The sequence below is a fragment of the Mus caroli genome, unplaced genomic scaffold (genome assembly GCF_978045245.1).
Source record: "Mus caroli unplaced genomic scaffold, Mus_caroli_1 scaffold_19, whole genome shotgun sequence".
Lineage (NCBI taxonomy): Eukaryota > Metazoa > Chordata > Mammalia > Rodentia > Muridae > Mus > Mus caroli.
In genome coordinates, this window is record NW_028227274.1 from 60,949,159 (window position 1) to 60,969,593 (window position 20,435).

Below are 20,435 nucleotides of genomic sequence, written 5' to 3' on the forward strand. Positions count from 1 at the left end.
GGACTGAACAAGTTGTGTTTACATATTTAGGAGTGTGTTTGTGTATGTAATAAAATTTTTTTAAAAAAGCATATACTGACAAATTGGATTAAAAAAAATAAGATCCATGTTTTGTGGCCTCTAATAAAAACCACTTTACCATCAATGATAGATATGATTATTTTAACATAAAATAATGGGAAAAGGTATTCCAGGCAAATGGAACAAAGAAATAAACAGACTATTCTATTCTAATATCTGAAAAAATAGATCACAAGCCAAAACTAATTAAAAGAGATGCTAGCAGAGATGCCATACTTACTGAAATAAAAATCCACTGAGATGATATTCTAATTCTAAACATTTATCCACCAAAGAAGTACCTGATTTCATAAAATAATCTTATTAGGTCTTAAACCAGAAATTGACCCAAACACAATGATAGTGGGTGATTTAATGCTCTACTACCCCCAATAGACAAGACTTAGGGCTGGATAAAATTAATGAAATAGATTAAAAAAAAACAAAAATATAAGCAATCAATTCTTTGCTGATTCTTTGAAAAGATTAACAAGATTGACAAACATTTAGCCAACTATCTAAGAGATAATAGAGAAGACCAAAATTAATAAAATCAGAGATGAAAAGAAAAATATTGTTACAGATATTTATTCAGTGAATCCTAAAGACACATTTATTATAAATAATGTATTTTATTTTGCAGAGACAAACCAGAATTCATCCAATCCTTTAGAGTATGAGTTCTATTTTATAATATCATAAACATACATTTTGTTTATATAAATATTTTTATAGTGATCTCTCAAATATTCTACAAACTCAGTACTCATGACTAACTTAAAAATTTAGAATACTAAAAAATACCTGACAAATTACTTCCTATAAATAGCATTAAAATAAATGTGCAGAATTTATTAAATTCATTATTCCATATATAATAGTTACTTATGTGGTTACTTTCCCTAACCTAATATTATTATTTTGTCACATCTTTTATTAAATTAACAGAAAAAAGTGTTTTATTTTGGTATTATTTTTTTCATTAGGTATTTTCCTCAATTACATTTCCAATGCTATCCCAAAAGTCCCCCATACCCTCCCACCCACTCCCCTACCCACCCATTCCCAATTTTGGCTCTGGCGTTCCCCTGTACTGGGGCATATAAAGTTTGCAAGTCCAATGGGCCTCTCTTTCCAGTGATGGCCAACTAGGCCATCTTTTGATACATATGCAGCTAGAGACAAGAGCTCCGGGGTACTGGTTAGTTCATAATGTTGTTCCACATATAGGGTTGCAGATCCCTTTAGCTCCTTGGGTACTTTCTCTAGCTCCTCCATTGGGGTCCCTGTGATCCATCCAATAGCTGACTGTGAGCATCCACTTCTGTGTTTGCTAGGCCCTGGCATAGTCTCACAAGAGACAGCTATATCAGGGTCCTTACAGCAAAATCTTGCTAGTGTATGCAATGGTGTCCTCGTTTGGAGGCTGATTATGGGATGGATCCCTGGATATGGCAGTCTCTAGATGGTCCATCCCTTTGTCTCAGCTCCAAATTTTGTCTCTGTAACTCCTTCCATGGGTGTTTTGTTCCCAATATTATTAAAGTGGAATTATTTTCTTCATGTTTTTTGGATTGTTCATGAATTACTTAGAAATTGGACAAAAAGTTATGTTCTCATGTGTATATTGCAACTTTGATGATTCATTTCTGAGTTATGGTTTTGGTGACTAATACAGGAGTCTTCACATAAAAGATCATATAATTTGAAAATCAAGATAATTTTACTTCTTTCTAACTTGAGCACCATTTTAAATCAAGATACCCTAGTTTGTTTTACTTATTTATATTTTTAATTTAATTGTTTCATTTATTATTCTTGTGTGTATGTAGGAGGTTGTGCGTGGAGGTGTGCGTGCAGTAGTGTGGGTGTGCAGAGGTCAAAGGACACCAGAAGTGAGTCAGCTCTCTCCATCTATCATGTGGGTTGAAGTTTGTTCCTGTGTATTGTAATGCTAAATTCTGTACCAACCTTTTGCTGTGCAAACCTTGCTCCTTGATTTAAAACTATTTGTTAAATAAAACTAGCTACAACTAATTACTGGAAGAATTAGAGATAGGTAGGTTTGGAGTGACCTAGTTGGAGGACAGCAAGAGAAGAAAAAGGAAGAACAAGAGGAGAGAAGAAGCCACTGTGAGAGGAGATAGATCGTGATCAGGTGGCCAGGAGAAACAGCAAGTATCTGGGATACACCACTGGGAAAGCAGGCAGGCTAGCAGTTAGAAGAGTAGATTAGAGGTTACCCCCCAGTAATTGTCAAAGTCAAATAAAATAACCATAGTCTGAGTCTCATTTATTTTTAAACTAGTCAGTGATAAGCTTAAATTGGTTGTACTGCACATGTGGATTCTAGTTATTAATTTTGGGTCATCAGACTTAGTGTTCTTTAGTTTCTGAGCCTTCTTGAAGACCTAAAGGGCCCTATATTAAGCAATGTGTGATAGACCCCTTGTCTTATCTTGAACCACAGGTAGAAAGGATGAGGTACTCAACATGAAATGTGATAGTAGTGTGTGGTATCCATGGATATCCTCATCAGATGGATGCAATCTACATCTATTCCTAGATTATTAAGTGTGTTTAATTATTCAAGGGTATCATTTCTGCTAGATGCTTTTATGCATCTATTGAAATGATAATGCATATTTTTAATTAATTGATTGTATTTAATTTTTGTTCATGATAATGCATATTTTAAATTATACTGATAAAATATTAGTCTTGTAATCTGTGTGATAAATGCACTCAAGTCTTGTATAATGGTGTGTATGTTGCTGGTTCCTACTTGCTTCTGTTTTTTCAGATTTTCATGCAAATTCATAAGAGATTGCCTTGTAAAAATGTTTTAAGCTTACTGTCAAGAAATACTGGTTTTAGAATAGTTTGTTAAATACACTATCATTTATCTTTAGGATCTACTACTACTTTTAAGTAATTTTATTTGTGAGAAGATATATCTCTATAGCTCTCAATCCTCCTTCTCCCCCAATCTTACTATATCCCCACCCGTTCCTCCTGAATTCATGATTTATCCTTTAATTATTATTGTTACAAATCCTCTATTTTTGTTGTTGTTGTTGTTGTTGTTAGAGAAGTCAGGACGGAAGGCAGCTGTATTAGTTACTTTTGCTGTGATCAAATACCATGACAAAGGAAGCCTACAGTAGGAAAGGTTTATCTGGGCTTATGGTTCCAAAGGGTTGGGAGCCATAATGACAGGGATAGCATGGAAGAGGATGGCATCTGGAGCTGGAAGCTTAAGAGTTGAGAGCTCACATCTCATACAGCAAGCACAACACAGAGAGAGCAACCTGGGCATGGTAGGAGTCTCTGACCTCTCACATCCCACCATCAGTGACTTTCTTCCTCTAACTTCTCACATCTCACCATCAGTGACTTTCTCCCTCTGACCTCTCACATCTCACCATCAGTGACTTTCTTCCTCTGACCTCTCACATCCCACCATCAGTGACTTTCTTCCTCTGACCTCTCACATCTCACCATCAGTGACTTTCTCCCTCTGACCTCTCACATCTCACCATCAGTGACTTTCTTCCTCTGACCTCTCACATCCCACCATCAGTGACTTTCTTCCTCTGACCTCTCACATCTCACCATCAGTGACTTTCTTCCTCTGACCTCTCACATCTCACCATCAGTGACTTTCTTCCTCTGACCTCTCACATCTCACCATCAGTGACTTTCTCCCTCTGACCTCTCACATACCACCATCAGTGACTTTCTCCCTCTGACCTCTCACATCTCACCATCAGTGACTTTCTCCCTCTGACCTCCCACATCCCACCATCAGTGACTTTCTCCCTCTAACTTCTCACATCCCACCATCAGTGACTTTCTCCCTCTGACCTCTCACATCTCACCATCAGTGACTTTCTCCCTCTAACTTCTCACATCCCACCATCAGTGACTTTCTTCCTCTGACCTCTCACATCTCACCATCAGTGACTTTCTCCCTCTGACCTCTCACATCCCACCATCAGTGACTTTCTTCCTCTGACCTCTCACATCCCACCATCAGTGACTTTCTTCCTCTAACTTCTCACATCCCACCATCAGTGACTTTCTTCCTCTGACCTCTCACATCTCACCATCAGTGACTTTCTTCCTCTGACCTCTCACATCTCACCATCAGTGACTTTCTTCCTCTGACCTCTCACATCCCACCATCAGTGACTTTCTTCCTCTGACCTCTCACATCTCACCATCAGTGACTTTCTCCCTCTGACCTCCCACATCCCACCATCAGTGACTTTCTTCCTCTGACCTCTCACATCTCACCATCAGTGACTTTCTTCCTCTGACCTCTCACATCTCAACATCAGTGACTTTCTTCCTCTGACCTCTCACATCTCACCATCAGTGACTTTCTTCCACTGACCTCTCACATCTCACCATCAGTGACTTTCTTCCTCTGACCTCTCACATCTCACCATCAGTGACTTTCTCCCTCTGACCTCTCACATCTCACCATCAGTGACTTTCTTCCTCTGACCTCTCACATCTCACCATCAGTGACTTTCTTCCTCTGACCTCTCACATCTCACCATCAGTGACTTTCTTCCTCTGACCTCTCACATCTCACCATCAGTGACTTTCTTCCTCTGACCTCCCACATCCCACCATCAGTGACTTTCTTCCTCTGACCTCTCACATCCCACCATCAGTGACTTTCTTCCTCTGACCTCTCACATCTCACCATCAGTGACTTTCTTCCTCTGACCTCTCACATCTCACCATCAGTGACTTTCTCCCTCTGACCTCTCACATCTCACCATCAGTGACTTTCTTCCTCTGACCTCTCACATCTCACCATCAGTGACTTTCTTCCTCTGACCTCTCACATCTCACCATCAGTGACTTTCTCCCTCTGACCTCTCACATCTCACCATCAGTGACTTTCTTCCTCTGACCTCTCACATCTCACCATCAGTGACTTTCTTCCTCTGACCTCTCACATCTCACCATCAGTGACTTTCTTCCTCTGACCTCTCACATCTCACCATCAGTGACTTTCTTCCTCTGACCTCCCACATCCCACCATCAGTGACTTTCTTCCTCTGACCTCTCACATCCCACCATCAGTGACTTTCTTCCTCTGACCTCTCACATCTCACCATCAGTGACTTTCTTCCTCTGACCTCTCACATCTCACCATCAGTGACTTTCTCCCTCTGACCTCTCACATCTCACCATCAGTGACTTTCTTCCTCTGACCTCTCACATCTCACCATCAGTGACTTTCTTCCTCTAACTTCTCACATCCCACCATCAGTGACTTTCTTCCTCTGACCTCTCACATCCCACCATCAGTGACTTTCTTCCTCTGACCTCTCACATCTCACCATCAGTGACTTTCTTCCTCTGACCTCTCACATCTCACCATCAGTGACTTTCTCCCTCTGACCTCTCACATCTCACCATCAGTGACTTTCTTCCTCTGACCTCTCACATCTCACCATCAGTGACTTTCTTCCTCTAACTTCTCACATCCCACCATCAGTGACTTTCTTCCTCTGACCTCTCACATCCCACCATCAGTGACTTTCTTCCTCTAACTTCTCACATCTCACCATCAGTGACTTTCTCCCTCTGACCTCTCACATCTCACCATCAGTGACTTTCTTCCTCTGACCTCTCACATCTCACCATCAGTGACTTTCTTCCTCTGACCTCTCACATCTCACCATCAGTGACTTTCTCCCTCTGACCTCTCACATCTCACTATCAGTGACTTTCTCCCTCTAACTTCTCACATCTCACCATCAGTGACTTTCTCCCTCTAACTTCTCACATCTCACCATCAGTGACTTTCTTCCTCTGACCTCTCACATCTCACCATCAGTGACTTTCTTCCTCTAACTTCTCACATCCCACCATCAGTGACTTTCTTCCTCTGACCTCTCACATCCCACCATCAGTGACTTTCTTCCTCTAACTTCTCACATCTCACCATCAGTGACTTTCTCCCTCTGACCTCTCACATCTCACCATCAGTGACTTTCTTCCTCTGACCTCTCACATCTCACCATCAGTGACTTTCTTCCTCTGACCTCTCACATCTCACCATCAGTGACTTTCTCCCTCTGACCTCTCACATCTCACTATCAGTGACTTTCTCCCTCTAACTTCTCACATCTCACCATCAGTGACTTTCTCCCTCTAACTTCTCACATCTCACCATCAGTGACTTTCTCCCTCTGACCTCTCACATCTCACCATCAGTGACTTTCTCCCTCTAACTTCTCACATCTCACCATCAGTGACTTTCTCCCTCTAACTTCTCACATCTCACCATCAGTGACTTTCTTCCTCTAACTTCTCACATCTCACCATCAGTGACTTTCTCCCTCTGACCTCTCACATCTCACCATCAGTGACTTTCTTCCTCTAACTTCTCACATCTCACCATCAGTGACTTTCTCCCTCTGACCTCTCACATCTTACCATCAGTGACTTTCTCCCTCTGACCTCTCACATCTCACCATCAGTGACTTTCTTCCTCTAACTTCTCACATCTCACCATCAGTGACTTTCTCCCTCTGACCTCTCACATCCCACCATCAGTGACTTTCTTCCTGTGGGGTTTGTAGCACTGCCTCTTTTCTTTTTTCCTGACTTGAGTCCTCTCAGCCACTGCTCCCTCTTTTCTTCCTGATTTGAGTTCCCTGCTCACTTATCATGGGCAATCTCACGAAAGTTCTTAAGGCTGTTTCACATTTCAAACAACTAGCTCTTGGCATTCTTGCGCGTTTGTACTGTCTTCCTATTCTGTTTCGTTAACTTATGATTGCATCATTATTCTCCTTCCTCTCGCAAGATTTACATTCGCTTTTCTCACTTGGCAGTGCCTAAGACAGCAGTTCACCTTCCTGATTTCAGAACTTTATTCTACCTTTCTCTGGGCATGTGTAGCTCCGAATCTCCTGGGAAGAATGTTTTAGCGGCATGTTGAAAGACACTTAGTTTTGTCAGTCACTTCCCAGTATTTTGTGAATTAAATTCTGATTTGTTCTTTAGCTCATTCATTATTTAGCACATGATAAAACAGTAGTAATAGTCACAAACCACTGTTTTTAACAATATATATGTTCACAGTAGTAATTGTGGAGCGTTACTTCCATAAGTTTTAATATCTCTCTAGAAAAAAATGCCAATATATATTTAGTTTATAAAACTATTAAGGACATAGAGACTTTTTAAATTCAAAAATTGACTCTCCCCTTTTCCTGCTTAATTCTCTAGAATGAACAAAGTATTCACATTCCTTATCTGTGTTAGGATCAATAACTGCACTCATATTTCTAGGTACAGGAGGTCCTGCATTGGAACACCTGCTGCCGAGAGATGATCTATTGAGAAGTACTTGGTAAGTACCTCTCATGACCTATTTTACAGCTTCTGGGGAACAGACAACATACTTCTGTGTCTTAGCTGCCCCAGGCCACCATTTATCTTTATCAGGATCCTCATTTAAATATCAAGAAATGAGAGTTACCTTGAAGGCTATAATTGAAGAAGAGTGAACAAAGAGAGCCAGAGGTCTCCAGAGGTCTGTCCTTAAGTCCACCACCTTTCTGCATAAGGTAGATGAGGTACATAGCATTAGGAAGATGGCTAAATACAAAGCATTGCTGTTAGTATTGCAGAGAAAGACAGCCCCAGTACCCATCACTGTCAAGTACTGCCAGGGGGAGACAGCAGTCATGTGCAGCACTCACGGTATTGCTTCAGAGGAAGACAGGCTCATACTCCTCCTTGATGTCCGAATTGTCTTAGACACGCTTCTTGGCAATAAGAAATCCCAAGTTCAACTGATCGTGTCTACTCTTAATGCAGCCATGTTCCTCATAACAAACTTTCTGAATGATTTTTTTTTCCCCTGCAGATTTGCTCAAATGAAGTTATCCTCACTATGGTCCAATGCTGTTGTCATCAATGTGGCCATTGCTTTGTATACCGGTAAGTTTTCAGTCTTGGGTAGCATTCCCGGTGTGTTCCTATAGTTAAGATGGGAGCTGAATGGTTGTTTTACTGCCCCCTTTCAATTCTTAAATTGGTAAAAAGAAGAGAAAGCAGGTTCTAAACAACTTGTCAAAAGATACCTAACTTTATTTTGTACGGTAGAGAAAGACACAGAATGGTGCTGAGCCACATGCAGCAGAATGTAGAACACTGCCCATTGCTCAATCTAGGGTCTTTTGACTAATTTTCATAGTTGGTATTTTGGGGCGATGTTATGGTTGTTAAATGCAAAGTACAAGAAGAAATCCTCTTTTCTAAGTCTGGTGTGCTTTAACATTCGGAATTGTTAAATACTTTTAGTTCCCAGTCCCCAAATCAAAGACAGACATGTGTAAGGAAAAGACTCTTTCCAGACATTGACATTTTTTATCATTTACATTTCATAAGGAAGTCGTTTTAAATATTGACAAATGTCCTGATAATAGAGCACAATGTTTTGAAGTAACTTTTGGCTCAGCATTTCCTCCTATACTAGTTATCTATACCGTAAATCTTTTAAAAGATGGTCTCATCACAGAGATTTTTGATAACTTCACTAGAAGTTATTGAAAACAATATATAATTTTTCACTGAGCTCATTTGCCTAGTTAGTATTAATTGTTTTTGTTAAGTATATAGATATACTGGAGAGTTTTATTTTTGTTACTAGCATAGACTTCTCCTCTTGTTGGCGGCAGCCCTTTGAATAGATTGCTGAAGTTTCTGCTACCATTGTATTTGTGATCTGCTTATTTTTAAAATTGTTTTTGTTGCCATAGAAACTGCCTTCCTATCAAAACCCAAACTTAAAGTAAGTCACTAGTTCATTTGGAATTTGAAATACAATTTTAAATGTTTGTCAATTTAGAATCTCAGTAAGATTATCTATGGTATACAAAGATTTAAGAAATGAAAATATGTGCTTATGCAAGTGTTATTATAACTAACACAAAGTCAACTAACACAATCTACCAAGCAGTGTAAAACCACATTGGTATGTTCTAGGAATGATCTAAGTGGTAATATGCATAGGAAAGCTATTGGCAATTATTAGCTATTTTTTACAATATTGAGATACAAAAAGTATACTTAGGGTAAAATTATCTATCCTAACAAAGAGAAAGTAGTATACTAATTATCAATTTTAGGAGAATAAATAGTAATTAAAAAAAATTCTAATTCTTTTTTTTTAATTAATTTATTTATTTAATGTATTCACCATTGCTCTCTTCAGACACACCAGTAAAGGGCATCAGACCCCATTGCAGATGCTTGTGAGCCACCATGTGGTTGTTGGGAATTGAACTCAAGACCTCTGGAAGAGCAGTCAGTGCTCTTAACCACTGAGCCATCTCTCCAGCCCAAATAAATAGTAGTTATTCATATTGAAAAGTGTGTGTGTCTATGTATATATGTCATAAAATGGTAGAAATATATATAAATAATACATTATATAGTATACTATATCATTATGACTGAAAATAGACTATACCTTTCTATATCTTTTTAAGCGTCAGCATGCATAAAGATCACAAGGTTACATAAAAGCAAGCACTATACCCCCCCCACACACAAGCTATCAAGATTTCTAAAACTATACAAAATACCTAAAGGTCATGTATGTGTGTTTTATTGAAGAGGACAGAACAGTGAGTAGCAAATTCCACTTCAAGCGTTGGTTACTGTGGTGGAGGGAGGCAGATCTGCCCAGGGAAGGGAAGGCTGTTAGTGAAGGGGCTGTTAGTGAAGGAAGAGTGTGCACTGGATCACAAAAGCACGTGGGAGGAGCTGTGCCTCCCACACTGGTAATGAAAACAAAGAGAGCAAGCACTGAAAAACAACTGTTTAATGAATGTAGAACAGGGAACTGGCTCCCAAGACACCATCTTCGGGAAGGCTCTGTATTTAAATGGGAATTCTGCGACAGGGTTTATAATTTAAAGAACATTAGTGAACTTCATGTCTCTGGCCCTTTACAGAAATGTCCACTTAGACGTTCTATGGTTCAGATAATAAGTGCATACAGTTCTTCTCAATAACTACATTATATGACCATTAAGCACATATAATTCAAAACAAAATGAAGAACAACAACTTAAGATTTGGCTGTATACATCTCATTAAATTTATGTGCATTTACCTGAAATCAATTTTTTAAATTTCTGTTCTACTCCTTTTTTTTTTTTTTTTTACAATTTGAGTATATCTGTGTTCTTTAAAAGCTGATAATACTGCCAAAAAAAAAAAAATACAACTCCTTGCATGTTGTTTTAAAAGTACTGAGAATCATTAGCTATTGCATAGTGGGTGTGTAGGTATTTGATTTTAATCCTAAATATAGATTGTTATCTCGTGTTGAATGAATATATATATATATATATATATATATATATATGCCATATTTTAAGACTATTGTCATCAGGGTTTACTACTAAATGATTCCTATTGTCTTCCTCTGTCTTACAGATAGACTGTAGACCATATCTGGAGTCTAATGACAAGTGTACCAGAGAGTATGCTCCTGTATGTTCAACTAGCGGAAAAACTTATTGCAATAAATGTACTTTCTGCAAGGCACTGATGTAAGAATTCGATCGTGAATATTTATTTTTTCTAGTCACGAATAAGGCATTATTACCCAGTGGTATAAAAATTCATATCTTTGGTAATCTAGACACATGGACTGTGGCAAAGACAACTATGATAGTTTATAAGAGCCGAGGGGATGTACTTCAAGCTCTTAAGAGACTGTTGAGTGTTCTGCAAAACTGACTTATTTAACGTAACTTGGTGAGTTGTGAGGCACTTCTGTGGAGCCGTAGACACAAGGGTGTGGTTCTGAAACTGTAATGTAAAGGGGCGTAACTCCAAGATGCATGAGAGTCCATCTCGCAGCATTCTAGCTACATAACTGACCAGGAATAGGATTGAACGCTGAGCTTTAAAATTCACTGCGGATAATGAGCTAGTTAATGCTAAAAAAGAAACTCGTGTAATGTCGGGTTGTCTCTGGAAGTCGTCTTTCTAACCCTCCCCCCCCCCCCCCAGAGCACAGGCACTTTCAACTGAATGCTTGTCTCTGTGTCTCTGTCTCTGTCTCCTTCAGTCTGAAAGACTTTGTGGTTTGAAGGCTCGACGGCCTTCTTTATTCCTCATTTCCTTATGTGGCTTTCTACTCGTATAAAATAGCTGCCCGTTTGCTTCCGAAGTGGTATGTACCTCTTGGCAGAGCTGCAATTACCCATAGCTCTTCTTTCATGGATTTGATGTGAGTTTTGACTGAGAAAGTTGGAATTGCCAAGGATCCCCATAGTGTAGAAAGGGTATACAGGGACCCAAGAAGCAAGTGGACACAGCTGCTTTAAGAATAAAGCATAATCTCTCTAGCATGTCCAGAGTAAAAATCCTCTCTTATAAGTATATAAGCATATAAATTATCCAAACGTGTGATTAATTTTGAATGTTTTTTTCCCTTTGGATTCTACAGGAAAAGTAATGTTCCTATCCTGTTTTCTCACTATGGCAAATGCTGACATTTCCCAAACATTCCAATGGCTATCATGAGGATATCTTTCTGCAGTGAATTCTTCAATTAGTCTCTTGATCAAAGTCTCCCATTCTTAGAAGACCAGATGAATCATACTATATGGCAGAAGATTAAATACTGTGCATTTAAGGTTATGCTCAACAATGAGAAACTATCATTTCAGGATTCCTATTGTTAGTGCCCATTAATAAAATAATAACTTGAAATCTCAGTATCCAAACAGGGTGTGGTCCTTACACCTAAATCCTAGCACTTATGAGTCTGGGGCTAGAGGGATGATGTAAGAAGGATGATGTAAGAGGAATGATGTAAGAGGAATGATGTAAGAGGGATGATGTAAGAGGGATGATGTAAGAGGGATGATGTAAGAGGAATGATGTAAGAGGAATGATGTAAGAGGGATGATGTAAGAGGGATGATGTAAGAGGAATGATGTAAGAGGAATGATGTAAGAGGGATGATGTAAGAGGGATGATGTAAGAGGGATGATGTAAGAGGAATGATGTAAGAGGAATGATGTAAGAGGGATGATGTAAGAGGGATGATGTAAGAGGGATGATGTAAGAGGAATGATGTAAGAGGAATGATGTAAGAGGGATGATGTCAGAGGAATGATGTAAGAGGAATGATGTAAGAGGAATGATGTAAGAGGAATGATGTAAGATTGAGCTTGGGCTACAGAGCAAGTTGATCACAAACAACAAAACCCTTATCTTAATGTTATGTTCCATGATATAACCCCCCCACACTCAATGTATAGCCCCAAGTATCTGCTTATTAAAATATTCTGCTTAATAAAATATTAACCAGTGTTATTAAATGTATTAGAGTCCTTTTTTTTAAGTCTGAGTCCATGATAGTTTAAGAAATATTTCAGTTCCCATGATCTAAGAGATATTTCCCAAAGTTGTCCAAATATCATATTACATGAGAATTTTTTAAATAAATTACATATGTCAGATTCTAGTTGCTTGAAAATTTTTAGTACATTTAGAGGAGGGTTTTGAGCAGTTGAGAGTCTAAGAGGTTGCTTGGGTTAGTGTGCTCATGGCCCATAGGGAATCATGATGGTACCAGACACAATTCCCATCTCAGGCAAGGTAGAATAGAAAGAGGCAAATGGCATGAACTCATGGGCAAAAATGTATTAATTAGTGAGGGAGGGGGAGAAGGAGGGAGAGAGGGAGGGAGGTTTAGAAATAGGTCCTTTATCTGAATGTTTATGTTGGCTGGGATCTGATAGTTTACCAGTTCTTATCAGGATAATGTTTTTAATATCAATAAAACCAGCCCCTCATATTTTAAAGGTAGTTCTTCCTTGAATAAGATAAGTATCAATGCCTGTCTGTCCTAGAGACATGATGAGGCTATGCTGATCTGTTTGGTTTCTTCTCTAGGATCAGAGTGGAGAATAAAGAAGACATACTTGATAGACTGCTAACAAAGTTGATTAGAGAGATGTATAGTTAGTGACTCATAGGTGACAGGAGAGTAGCTAAGTACCTGGAAATTATCCTTTGTCCTTGTGAGGGTTTCTGTTTAAACCATTAGATTTAGGCTTACACACTAAGACATAGGATATATCTAACTTTGAAGCAACTGCAGATTCTAAGTCAGCAGAGCTCTGTCACTCTACCAATGGAGTGGATAGTTCGTCAGGTGATTGGATGTCCAACTTTTAAGGAATCCAGCAAACAGATTTCTGATACATGGATCAACCATGTATCAGACCATGGTTCCTCTAAGACACAAAACCAAGAGAACATATAGATGTATTCATCAAAGCTGAAAATCCCAAGAGCCATGTGCATAGTGAGAAGCGGGGAGGGGGGGCGTTGGTGGCTTCTCAGTTCAAGATACATCAGTGAGAGGGAGACCAAGGCTGCAGTTCCAGTCCAAGCACAAGGTCTGAGGCTCCCACCATGATGGTTGCTACTAGACTAAGTCTTCATTCAAAAGTAGTCGGATTCTCCTGACTGCCAATGACAGAGAGAGAGAGAGTGAGAGAGAGAGAGAAAGAGAGAGAGAGAGAGAGAGAGAGAGAGAGAGAGAGAGAGAGAGAGAGAGAGAAAGAGAGAGAGAGAGAGAGAGAAGAAGAAGAAGAAGAAGAAGAAGAAGAAGAAGAAGAAGAAGAAGAAGAAGAAGAAGAAGAAGAAAAGAAGGAGGAGGAAGGAAGGGGGAGAGAGAGAGAAAGAAAGAACGAAAGAAAGAACGAAAGAAAGAACGAAAGGAAGGAAGGAAGGAAGGAAGGAAGGAAGGAAGGAAGGAAGGAAGGAAGGACAAACCTGCCATAGGGAGAATGTGGGCAAGAGCTACTCCCCCTCTGTTTTTCTGCTCCATCAAGACCTTTAGCCCAGTGGATGATAGAGTTTACACTGAGGATGAATTCTAACCGCTTGGTTCATTGACCTGTAAAAGGTTCTCCCAAAATCTCATCACAGACTTAACTTCAAACATGGTTTACTAACTCTAGGCATCCCTTTATCCAGTCAAATTGGCAACTAGATCTAGTTCTCAAAACTTCTGTACCTTGTGACATTCATACACACCACAGCCCAGGATGCTTACACAAACAATACATTTACTGTTTTGGTTGTTGAAATGGACATAGGTTAAAAAGTGTCCAACCGACACAATTTCCTGGCTGTAAATTGGTGCTATGGGCTTGCAAATGTCCTAGTGTGACACTGGTGTATATACCTTAAAACAAAACACCTAAAAAAAAATTTCTTGTTAAGTTAGTCAGGCATACGCATATTAGTTTTATTTTAGTATTTGGTCTAATTTTTCTGACCAAACCATGAGGCAAAATTGTTGCGTCACAAGTCTTTAAAATTGTTTTTCTTTTCTTTTTTTATTCTCTTGTTCTTTCTTACCCAATAATTTGAAATACTCCTCTCTCTCTCTCTCTCTCTCTCTCTCTCTCTCTCTCTCTCTCTCTCTCTCTCTCCCTCCCTCCCTCCCTCCCTCCCTCCCTCCCTCCCTCCCCCTCTCCCTGCTCTGTGTGTGTGTGTGTGTGTATCAATTGCCTACTTGTTCTCTTTACCTCTGGGTAAATCAGGTCAATCTGTTCCTAACTTTCTACTGAGAGAATCATTAAGAGCAAGTAAGGTGGATCTTGTGAGCTTTTGCAGCCTCCAGGGGGAACACAGACTTCTGCTCTGATCCACTGGTGTCGGGCTTTTGATCTTGTTTCTGAACAAGGTTCTCAAAGAAAACGCAATAAGAACTTCAGCTGAAGGGAAGTGACTGAGAAGAGAAGGCAAGCCGAACCTTTTCAGTGTCTAGAGCTGTTGGTGTCTCTCCAGTGTCTTCAGGGTTCCAGAAGAGGGGCACAGAGACACCTGGCGACTGTCCAAGAGCCTAGGGTTTCTATAACAACTTCTCAAGGTCCCTTCTTTATAAAAGAATTATTTCTGGAAAACTGAAATTCCAATGTGGGCATTTCCTGAAGTGCAGCGAGTCTCTTACTTAGCTTAGCCAGCTGGGGGAATAAATAACTCTTTATAAATACAGTGAAGGCCTTTGAAGTCTCCGGGAGGATTCGGGACCTCTGTCGCCTGTGTCTTATTGATTCTGAAGATTTGTAAAAGTATAGAGGGAGGGTAACGTGAACCCTAACTAGGAATCTGGGGAAAGGGTGTGGTACCTTCTTGGTCTGTAAGAAAGTTTCACTTGGACATGTGTTATAGAAGCTCTTAAATGATTGCTCCACAGACTTGATACAATGTCTTCCTCTCCATTATGGATCAAAATCACTTTCGTCCTGGCCTTGGTGGTCCCCTTTTACTATGGTGAGTACATTTTCTGCTAGCCCCTTCCCAAGCACACAATGTTGGAAGCAACCATTGCAGTTCAGAGCTAGATGAAGAGCTCAGCTGGGAGCAGCAACATCAAACGATGGCAGGGAAAGCATTAAGTTTCTTAGAACTTACCCCAATGACTCACTTTTACACATGCTCTGTCTTAGAGAACTGGAGCATAGGAAATGAATTACATCAGGAGGAGAAGCAGGGCACAGCAGTGTGTACCCGGAAAGCCGGTTACTCAAACGTATATCTTAAAAACAGTACTCTGGAATTTTACGTTGTTCCCATGGATCTTTGGTAAGAGATACTTACCCTCATCTCACTTTGCAGGACTTCAGTGTTGCTGAATGCAATGTATGAGATAGACACATACAGTGTCTTCCAGCTCTGGCGCTCCCTTGACATTATCATTTGTGGTTTGTCAGCCGAGGTCTGTGCTTAGAGAGGAAATCAATTCTTCCACTGACAAATCCCAAATTTCAGAATAAATAAAGGGACTGGATGATTAGACCTAAGATACCCCGTCTTAGTAATTCAATGCTAGTCAATTTTTCTGAATTTCTTTTCTGCAAGGCAAACTAAGTGGCTTTGCCACAGGCTGTTCCTCTATGTTATTCCATATATAAAGGCAAACTGTGGTATCTTTAAAAGGAGAGTTTTAGAAGTTAGTAGACAGCAAGGGACATTTCCAGGTTTGACATCACTCTGCCAATGCATTATTCTACTCCTTCCTCACCTCCTTACTTGGAAGGTCATGAGTAAGCAGTTTGCACAGGTGACCTTTGCTAAGCACTGTGAGCACATCACACTGGAGATAGGCTGTGCTTCCCTGATTGCATTCTCGACTCTTCTTCTGTTTGCTGGTTTCAGAAACTACTTTTGCATTTTCCAAAGAAGCTCGACGTCAGGTAAGTTAACACCAATTACTTTGGCAGCTTCATAGGAGTCAGAGGCGTTGAAGACACCAAGAGAACAGGGTCCACAGAATCAACTAAGCAGGGCTCCTAATAGCTCGCAGAGACTGAAGAGGCCATCACTGAGCCCACTGGGGTCTTCACTAGATCCTCTGTGTGTATATTATGGTTGTTAGCTTGGTGTTTTATGGGACACCTAATGGTGGGGATGCAGTGTCTCTGACTCTTTTATCTGTTCTTCCATCATTTCCTTCTCCTGAGTTTCCTGGTACAGCTTTGCTATAAAGGTTGGTACCTAGCCTTACGGTTAACTTGTGCTGTGTTCAGTTACACACTATTGCCTATTTCTGTAAGTCACTAATACTCTCATTATCTACATCTGTATACAACCTTACACATCTATATAAAGGCTCACATATATGAGTGTTATGTGTCTGTCATGAGTGGTTCAGAGGGACCAGAGACTAACGGGTAAGTGAGTAGCTGACTTTTAAAAATCAGGTTTATTTAAAAAAAAATGTATCAATCATACAATATATTTGGACTGGAAAGATTGCTCAATGGATAAATGTGCCTGCCACCAAGCCTGATGACCTGAGTTCAATCTCCGGGGTCTTTGTAGGAGTAGAACTCCTGAAAGTTGTCTTCTGAGCCCTACGTGAAAGCTGTGACATGCATGTACATGTGCTCGTGTGAACACACACACACACACATGAGCACACATATACACACATACACAAAGTAAATAAGTGTGATTACATAGATGTATAACATATTTGTGTTTGGGTACCTCTGTATTTAAATTTAAACCTTAATATTGTACCGTTCTGCTGGGTTTCTTCCCACCCCCTACACACACACACACACACACACACACACACACACACACACACAGATCACTATATGATAAACCTTGTATTGTCTCTTTCTGTCTGACAGCCAGATTGCAACAAGTACAGAACATTCCCAAACCAGTGTACCAGAGAATGGAATCCAGTCTGTGGGACTAATGGACTCACTTACAGCAACGAGTGTGTTTTCTGCAACGCGAAGATGTAAGCGCTCATGACTCAAGGTTGGCTTTCCCTAGCAGGCCATGGTAGAAAGCCCTCCAGATGCCCCAGACATAAACAGTAAACTCTGTTTCTACTAACGCCATAGAACCTCACTTGTGCCTTTCCTTTAATTGCACACTTGCAAAACCTGCTAAATCTATCACCCGGTTAATTTAAATGAATTATTACGAACGGCTAGCAGCCTAGTGGTAAACAAGATGACATAATTCCAAACTTGGACGCTAAATAGTAATGACCCTGTTTTGTGAGCAGAATACTCCAGTATAGAATTCAGAGGCCCATCACAATTGAATCACCAGAGCTAGGTCTCTGGTGATCCGCTTTGTCTGCTCAGCATGTTGACAGCTTCCTAATATTCCCGAGGGCCAGGGCAGTCTGGGAGCACGTTCACTCCCCTCCCCCTTCCCTGCCCTACCATTCTGATCACATTCTCTCATTGCATAAGGAGTGTGTAAAAAATACCTAACGGATGCTAATAAGTGTGTACATACATTCTTTTTACTTTAATTCAGCTGTGTTCCTACCCTACATCACATTAATTTTCTCTCTCTTCAATGCTTCCTTCCATAAACATTTCTGTGTACTTGATCTTCAAAATGTTCAGTGCTTCTAGGGGACCACCAGGATGATTTCTAGTCCTCTTCTCTGTTGGGTCTGAGAGGATCCCAAAGCTGAGTCTGAGCTGGGCTTCCAGGAAAGATCCACTATCCCAAGATAGGAGCCGTGTGAGGGTGGATACGTGGTGGATTGCAGTTGCTTGTGGGTAGAGCGAGATTCTCTGCATCAATACATCTCAGTTACTTCTCATTATAAAGCAAGGAGTGCAATGCGATTTAAAAATTAGTGCGTGTTAACCGGAAACGGTGGCTCAATTCTGTAATTTTTTTTCCTTCTGATTTCTCTTTGTTTTACAGAGCTGCTAAAGAAAAACTTGATTATCGGCATTTTGGTCCCTGCTGAGTTTTGTACAATGTTCCGAGTCCTGTGGTTATCCCTTTTCATGGTGGATTTGGCAATCAAGTAGAATGTTTGTTCTCAATCAATGCTGAAAATTCCTAGACAGCAAGGGAAACTTTCTGTGGGTCATAAAGTGGAATACAGGATATTGAAAAAATTTTTTCAAGCTGTGATTGAAGGGTTTTATTTCAATCAATTTATTATAGTGTTTAAAAAATTGCTGTCTTAATTTTGTGTCTGATAAAACTCAGTGTGGTTTGTAACCATAGATGTTTCATTCACTAAAATGTTAAATAAGTTTTATTCTAAGTATTCTTTATTTTAGAGGGACTTGGTTAAGATGGTTAAGGTAAATGAACACATTTAGTAATTGTAATTTGTTGATGCAAAAAAAAAAAAAAAAAAAAAAACCAAACAACCAAAACAAAACCAAAAAAAAACCCCACAGCTCTCACCTTGAAGGGAATAGGAGATATTTTGGGGGTACATTTTGTGTAACTGTGATCACAGATTTAAGTTACCCCAGAGTCTATGTTCTAACATGGATGCAGCTTTATAAAGTTTATAATCTTACAGAACATAGGAAGTCATAAATCAAGGCAAGTTCAACATACATTGGTGGGTACGTCAGAGAGGCGGCTACGGCAAGATGGGAGCAGCTTTTCCATTGGCCTTTGCTGTGGTTTGAGTGTGAAAGGCCTCATAGGTTCATGTGTCTGAATTATTGGTCCCCAGTTGGTAGAACATTTGAGGAAGGATTAGGGGCTGTGGCCTTCTTGGAGGACATGTGTCACTTGGGGTGAACTTTAAGATTTCAAAAGCCCACACCCTTCCATTCTCACCAGCTTTCCCCCCCTCCCCCATCTTTTCGTCTCTACCTACCTAATTCTCGTGTATCAGATTGAGCTCTCAAATTCTGCTCCATCACCATGTCTGCCTGCTGCCATGCTCCCCACCCCCACCCCATAATTGGCCATGGACTCTTACTCTGTAACTATAAGCAAAGCCCCAACTTAAATGCTTCTCTTTAGAAGTTGCCTGGGTCATGGTGTTTTGTCACAACAACAAAAGAAAGGAATTAAGGAAGCCTCAGATTCTGACCGGTGACACTCTTGGTTTTTGTGCTGGTGGAGGCTAGTAGTTGGTTATGTTAACAGACTTAAGAAGGCTTCTGCCCATTAGTCACAGGATGCTACTTCTGGAACAGAGGTGGGCAAGAAATGGATGGATATTCTGGAGACTAAAGCTAGCCTGATATAAGGTAATTAGCCCCTGGACATATAGCAGTTCAGTCTCTCCACACACTGCTGTAGTCAGTTAATCAGTATTGTAGAGACAGCTCCTTTCCAGGAAATATCGTTCACACATTCAGGAAGCATTTTTCACAGATGAACAAATAAAACATGATGTGAGTATTCATTGCAAGCACAGATCAAGAACTTCCTTTATACTTAAACCTGAATGGCTAATGAGATACCTGGAAACTTGAATTCTAGTAAGTACCCTCTTGGTTAGTTATAGTGAGAGCCTAGGAGCTGAATAGATTCCTGATAGACAAACAGGCAGGAAAGAAAAGCTCTGTGTAGCATCATGGACTATTCTCTTAAACATTTAAGATGGCCATCTTCCTGATTCTCTTCCTCTTTTCAAGGCAAAGACTTGCTGAGCCTTATCTCCCCCTGGGAGGAACTTGGTAGGCCTTTCTTGGGGGTAGCTTCTGCTGTAAGAGCCAATCAGCTTCCCTTTCTTTGTCTGGGGACCCAAGCTCCCTCACACACCCCATGACAACCCAAACAAGCCAGTTCTGAGGAATTAGAGAGCCCACTGCATCACCAGACAAACATTGGCTTTTTAAAAAACACTAGGGCACCATTTTAGGTCCCTCTCTACCTGGTAGAATTTGTATTTTTATGTGCCGTGTTGTACATCCATATTTATGCTTTCATTAAAATCTGCCTAGGTGCTGAGACATTTCTTTTCCTGCCCTTTTTATTCTGTAAATCAGTAAAGTAAAAGACTCTGTTCCTAGGCAACCCTGCCATGATATAAT

General features: G+C 40.1%; 1 protein-coding gene across 1 annotated transcript; it reads left to right on the top strand.

The window, feature by feature from the left end:
* The first annotated feature begins 7,976 nt into the window (after positions 1-7,976).
* LOC110284943 (serine protease inhibitor Kazal-type 10) lies at positions 7,977-18,388 on the top strand. Its single transcript, XM_021150954.2, has 7 exons — positions 7,977-8,040; positions 8,862-8,893; positions 10,549-10,664; positions 15,347-15,423; positions 16,309-16,346; positions 17,292-17,407; positions 18,343-18,388. Exons 1-7 carry the CDS (start codon positions 7,977-7,979, stop codon positions 18,386-18,388), a joined length of 489 nt encoding a protein of 162 aa, XP_021006613.1.
* The last annotated feature ends 2,047 nt before the right edge of the window (positions 18,389-20,435 follow it).

What these genes read in the sequence shown, in the direction of transcription:
- LOC110284943 (XM_021150954.2), top strand. Translation starts at nt 7,977, where the DNA reads ATGAAGTTATCCTCACTATGGTCCAATGCTGTTGTCATCAATGTGGCC. An exon ending in GGCCATTGCTTTGTATACCG is followed by an intron (nt 8,041 to 8,861) that starts GTAAGTTTTCAG and finishes TTGTTGCCATAG; the next exon opens with AAACTGCCTTCCTATCAAAA. An exon ending in GGTGGTCCCCTTTTACTATG is followed by an intron (nt 15,424 to 16,308) that starts GTGAGTACATTT and finishes TGCTGGTTTCAG; the next exon opens with AAACTACTTTTGCATTTTCC.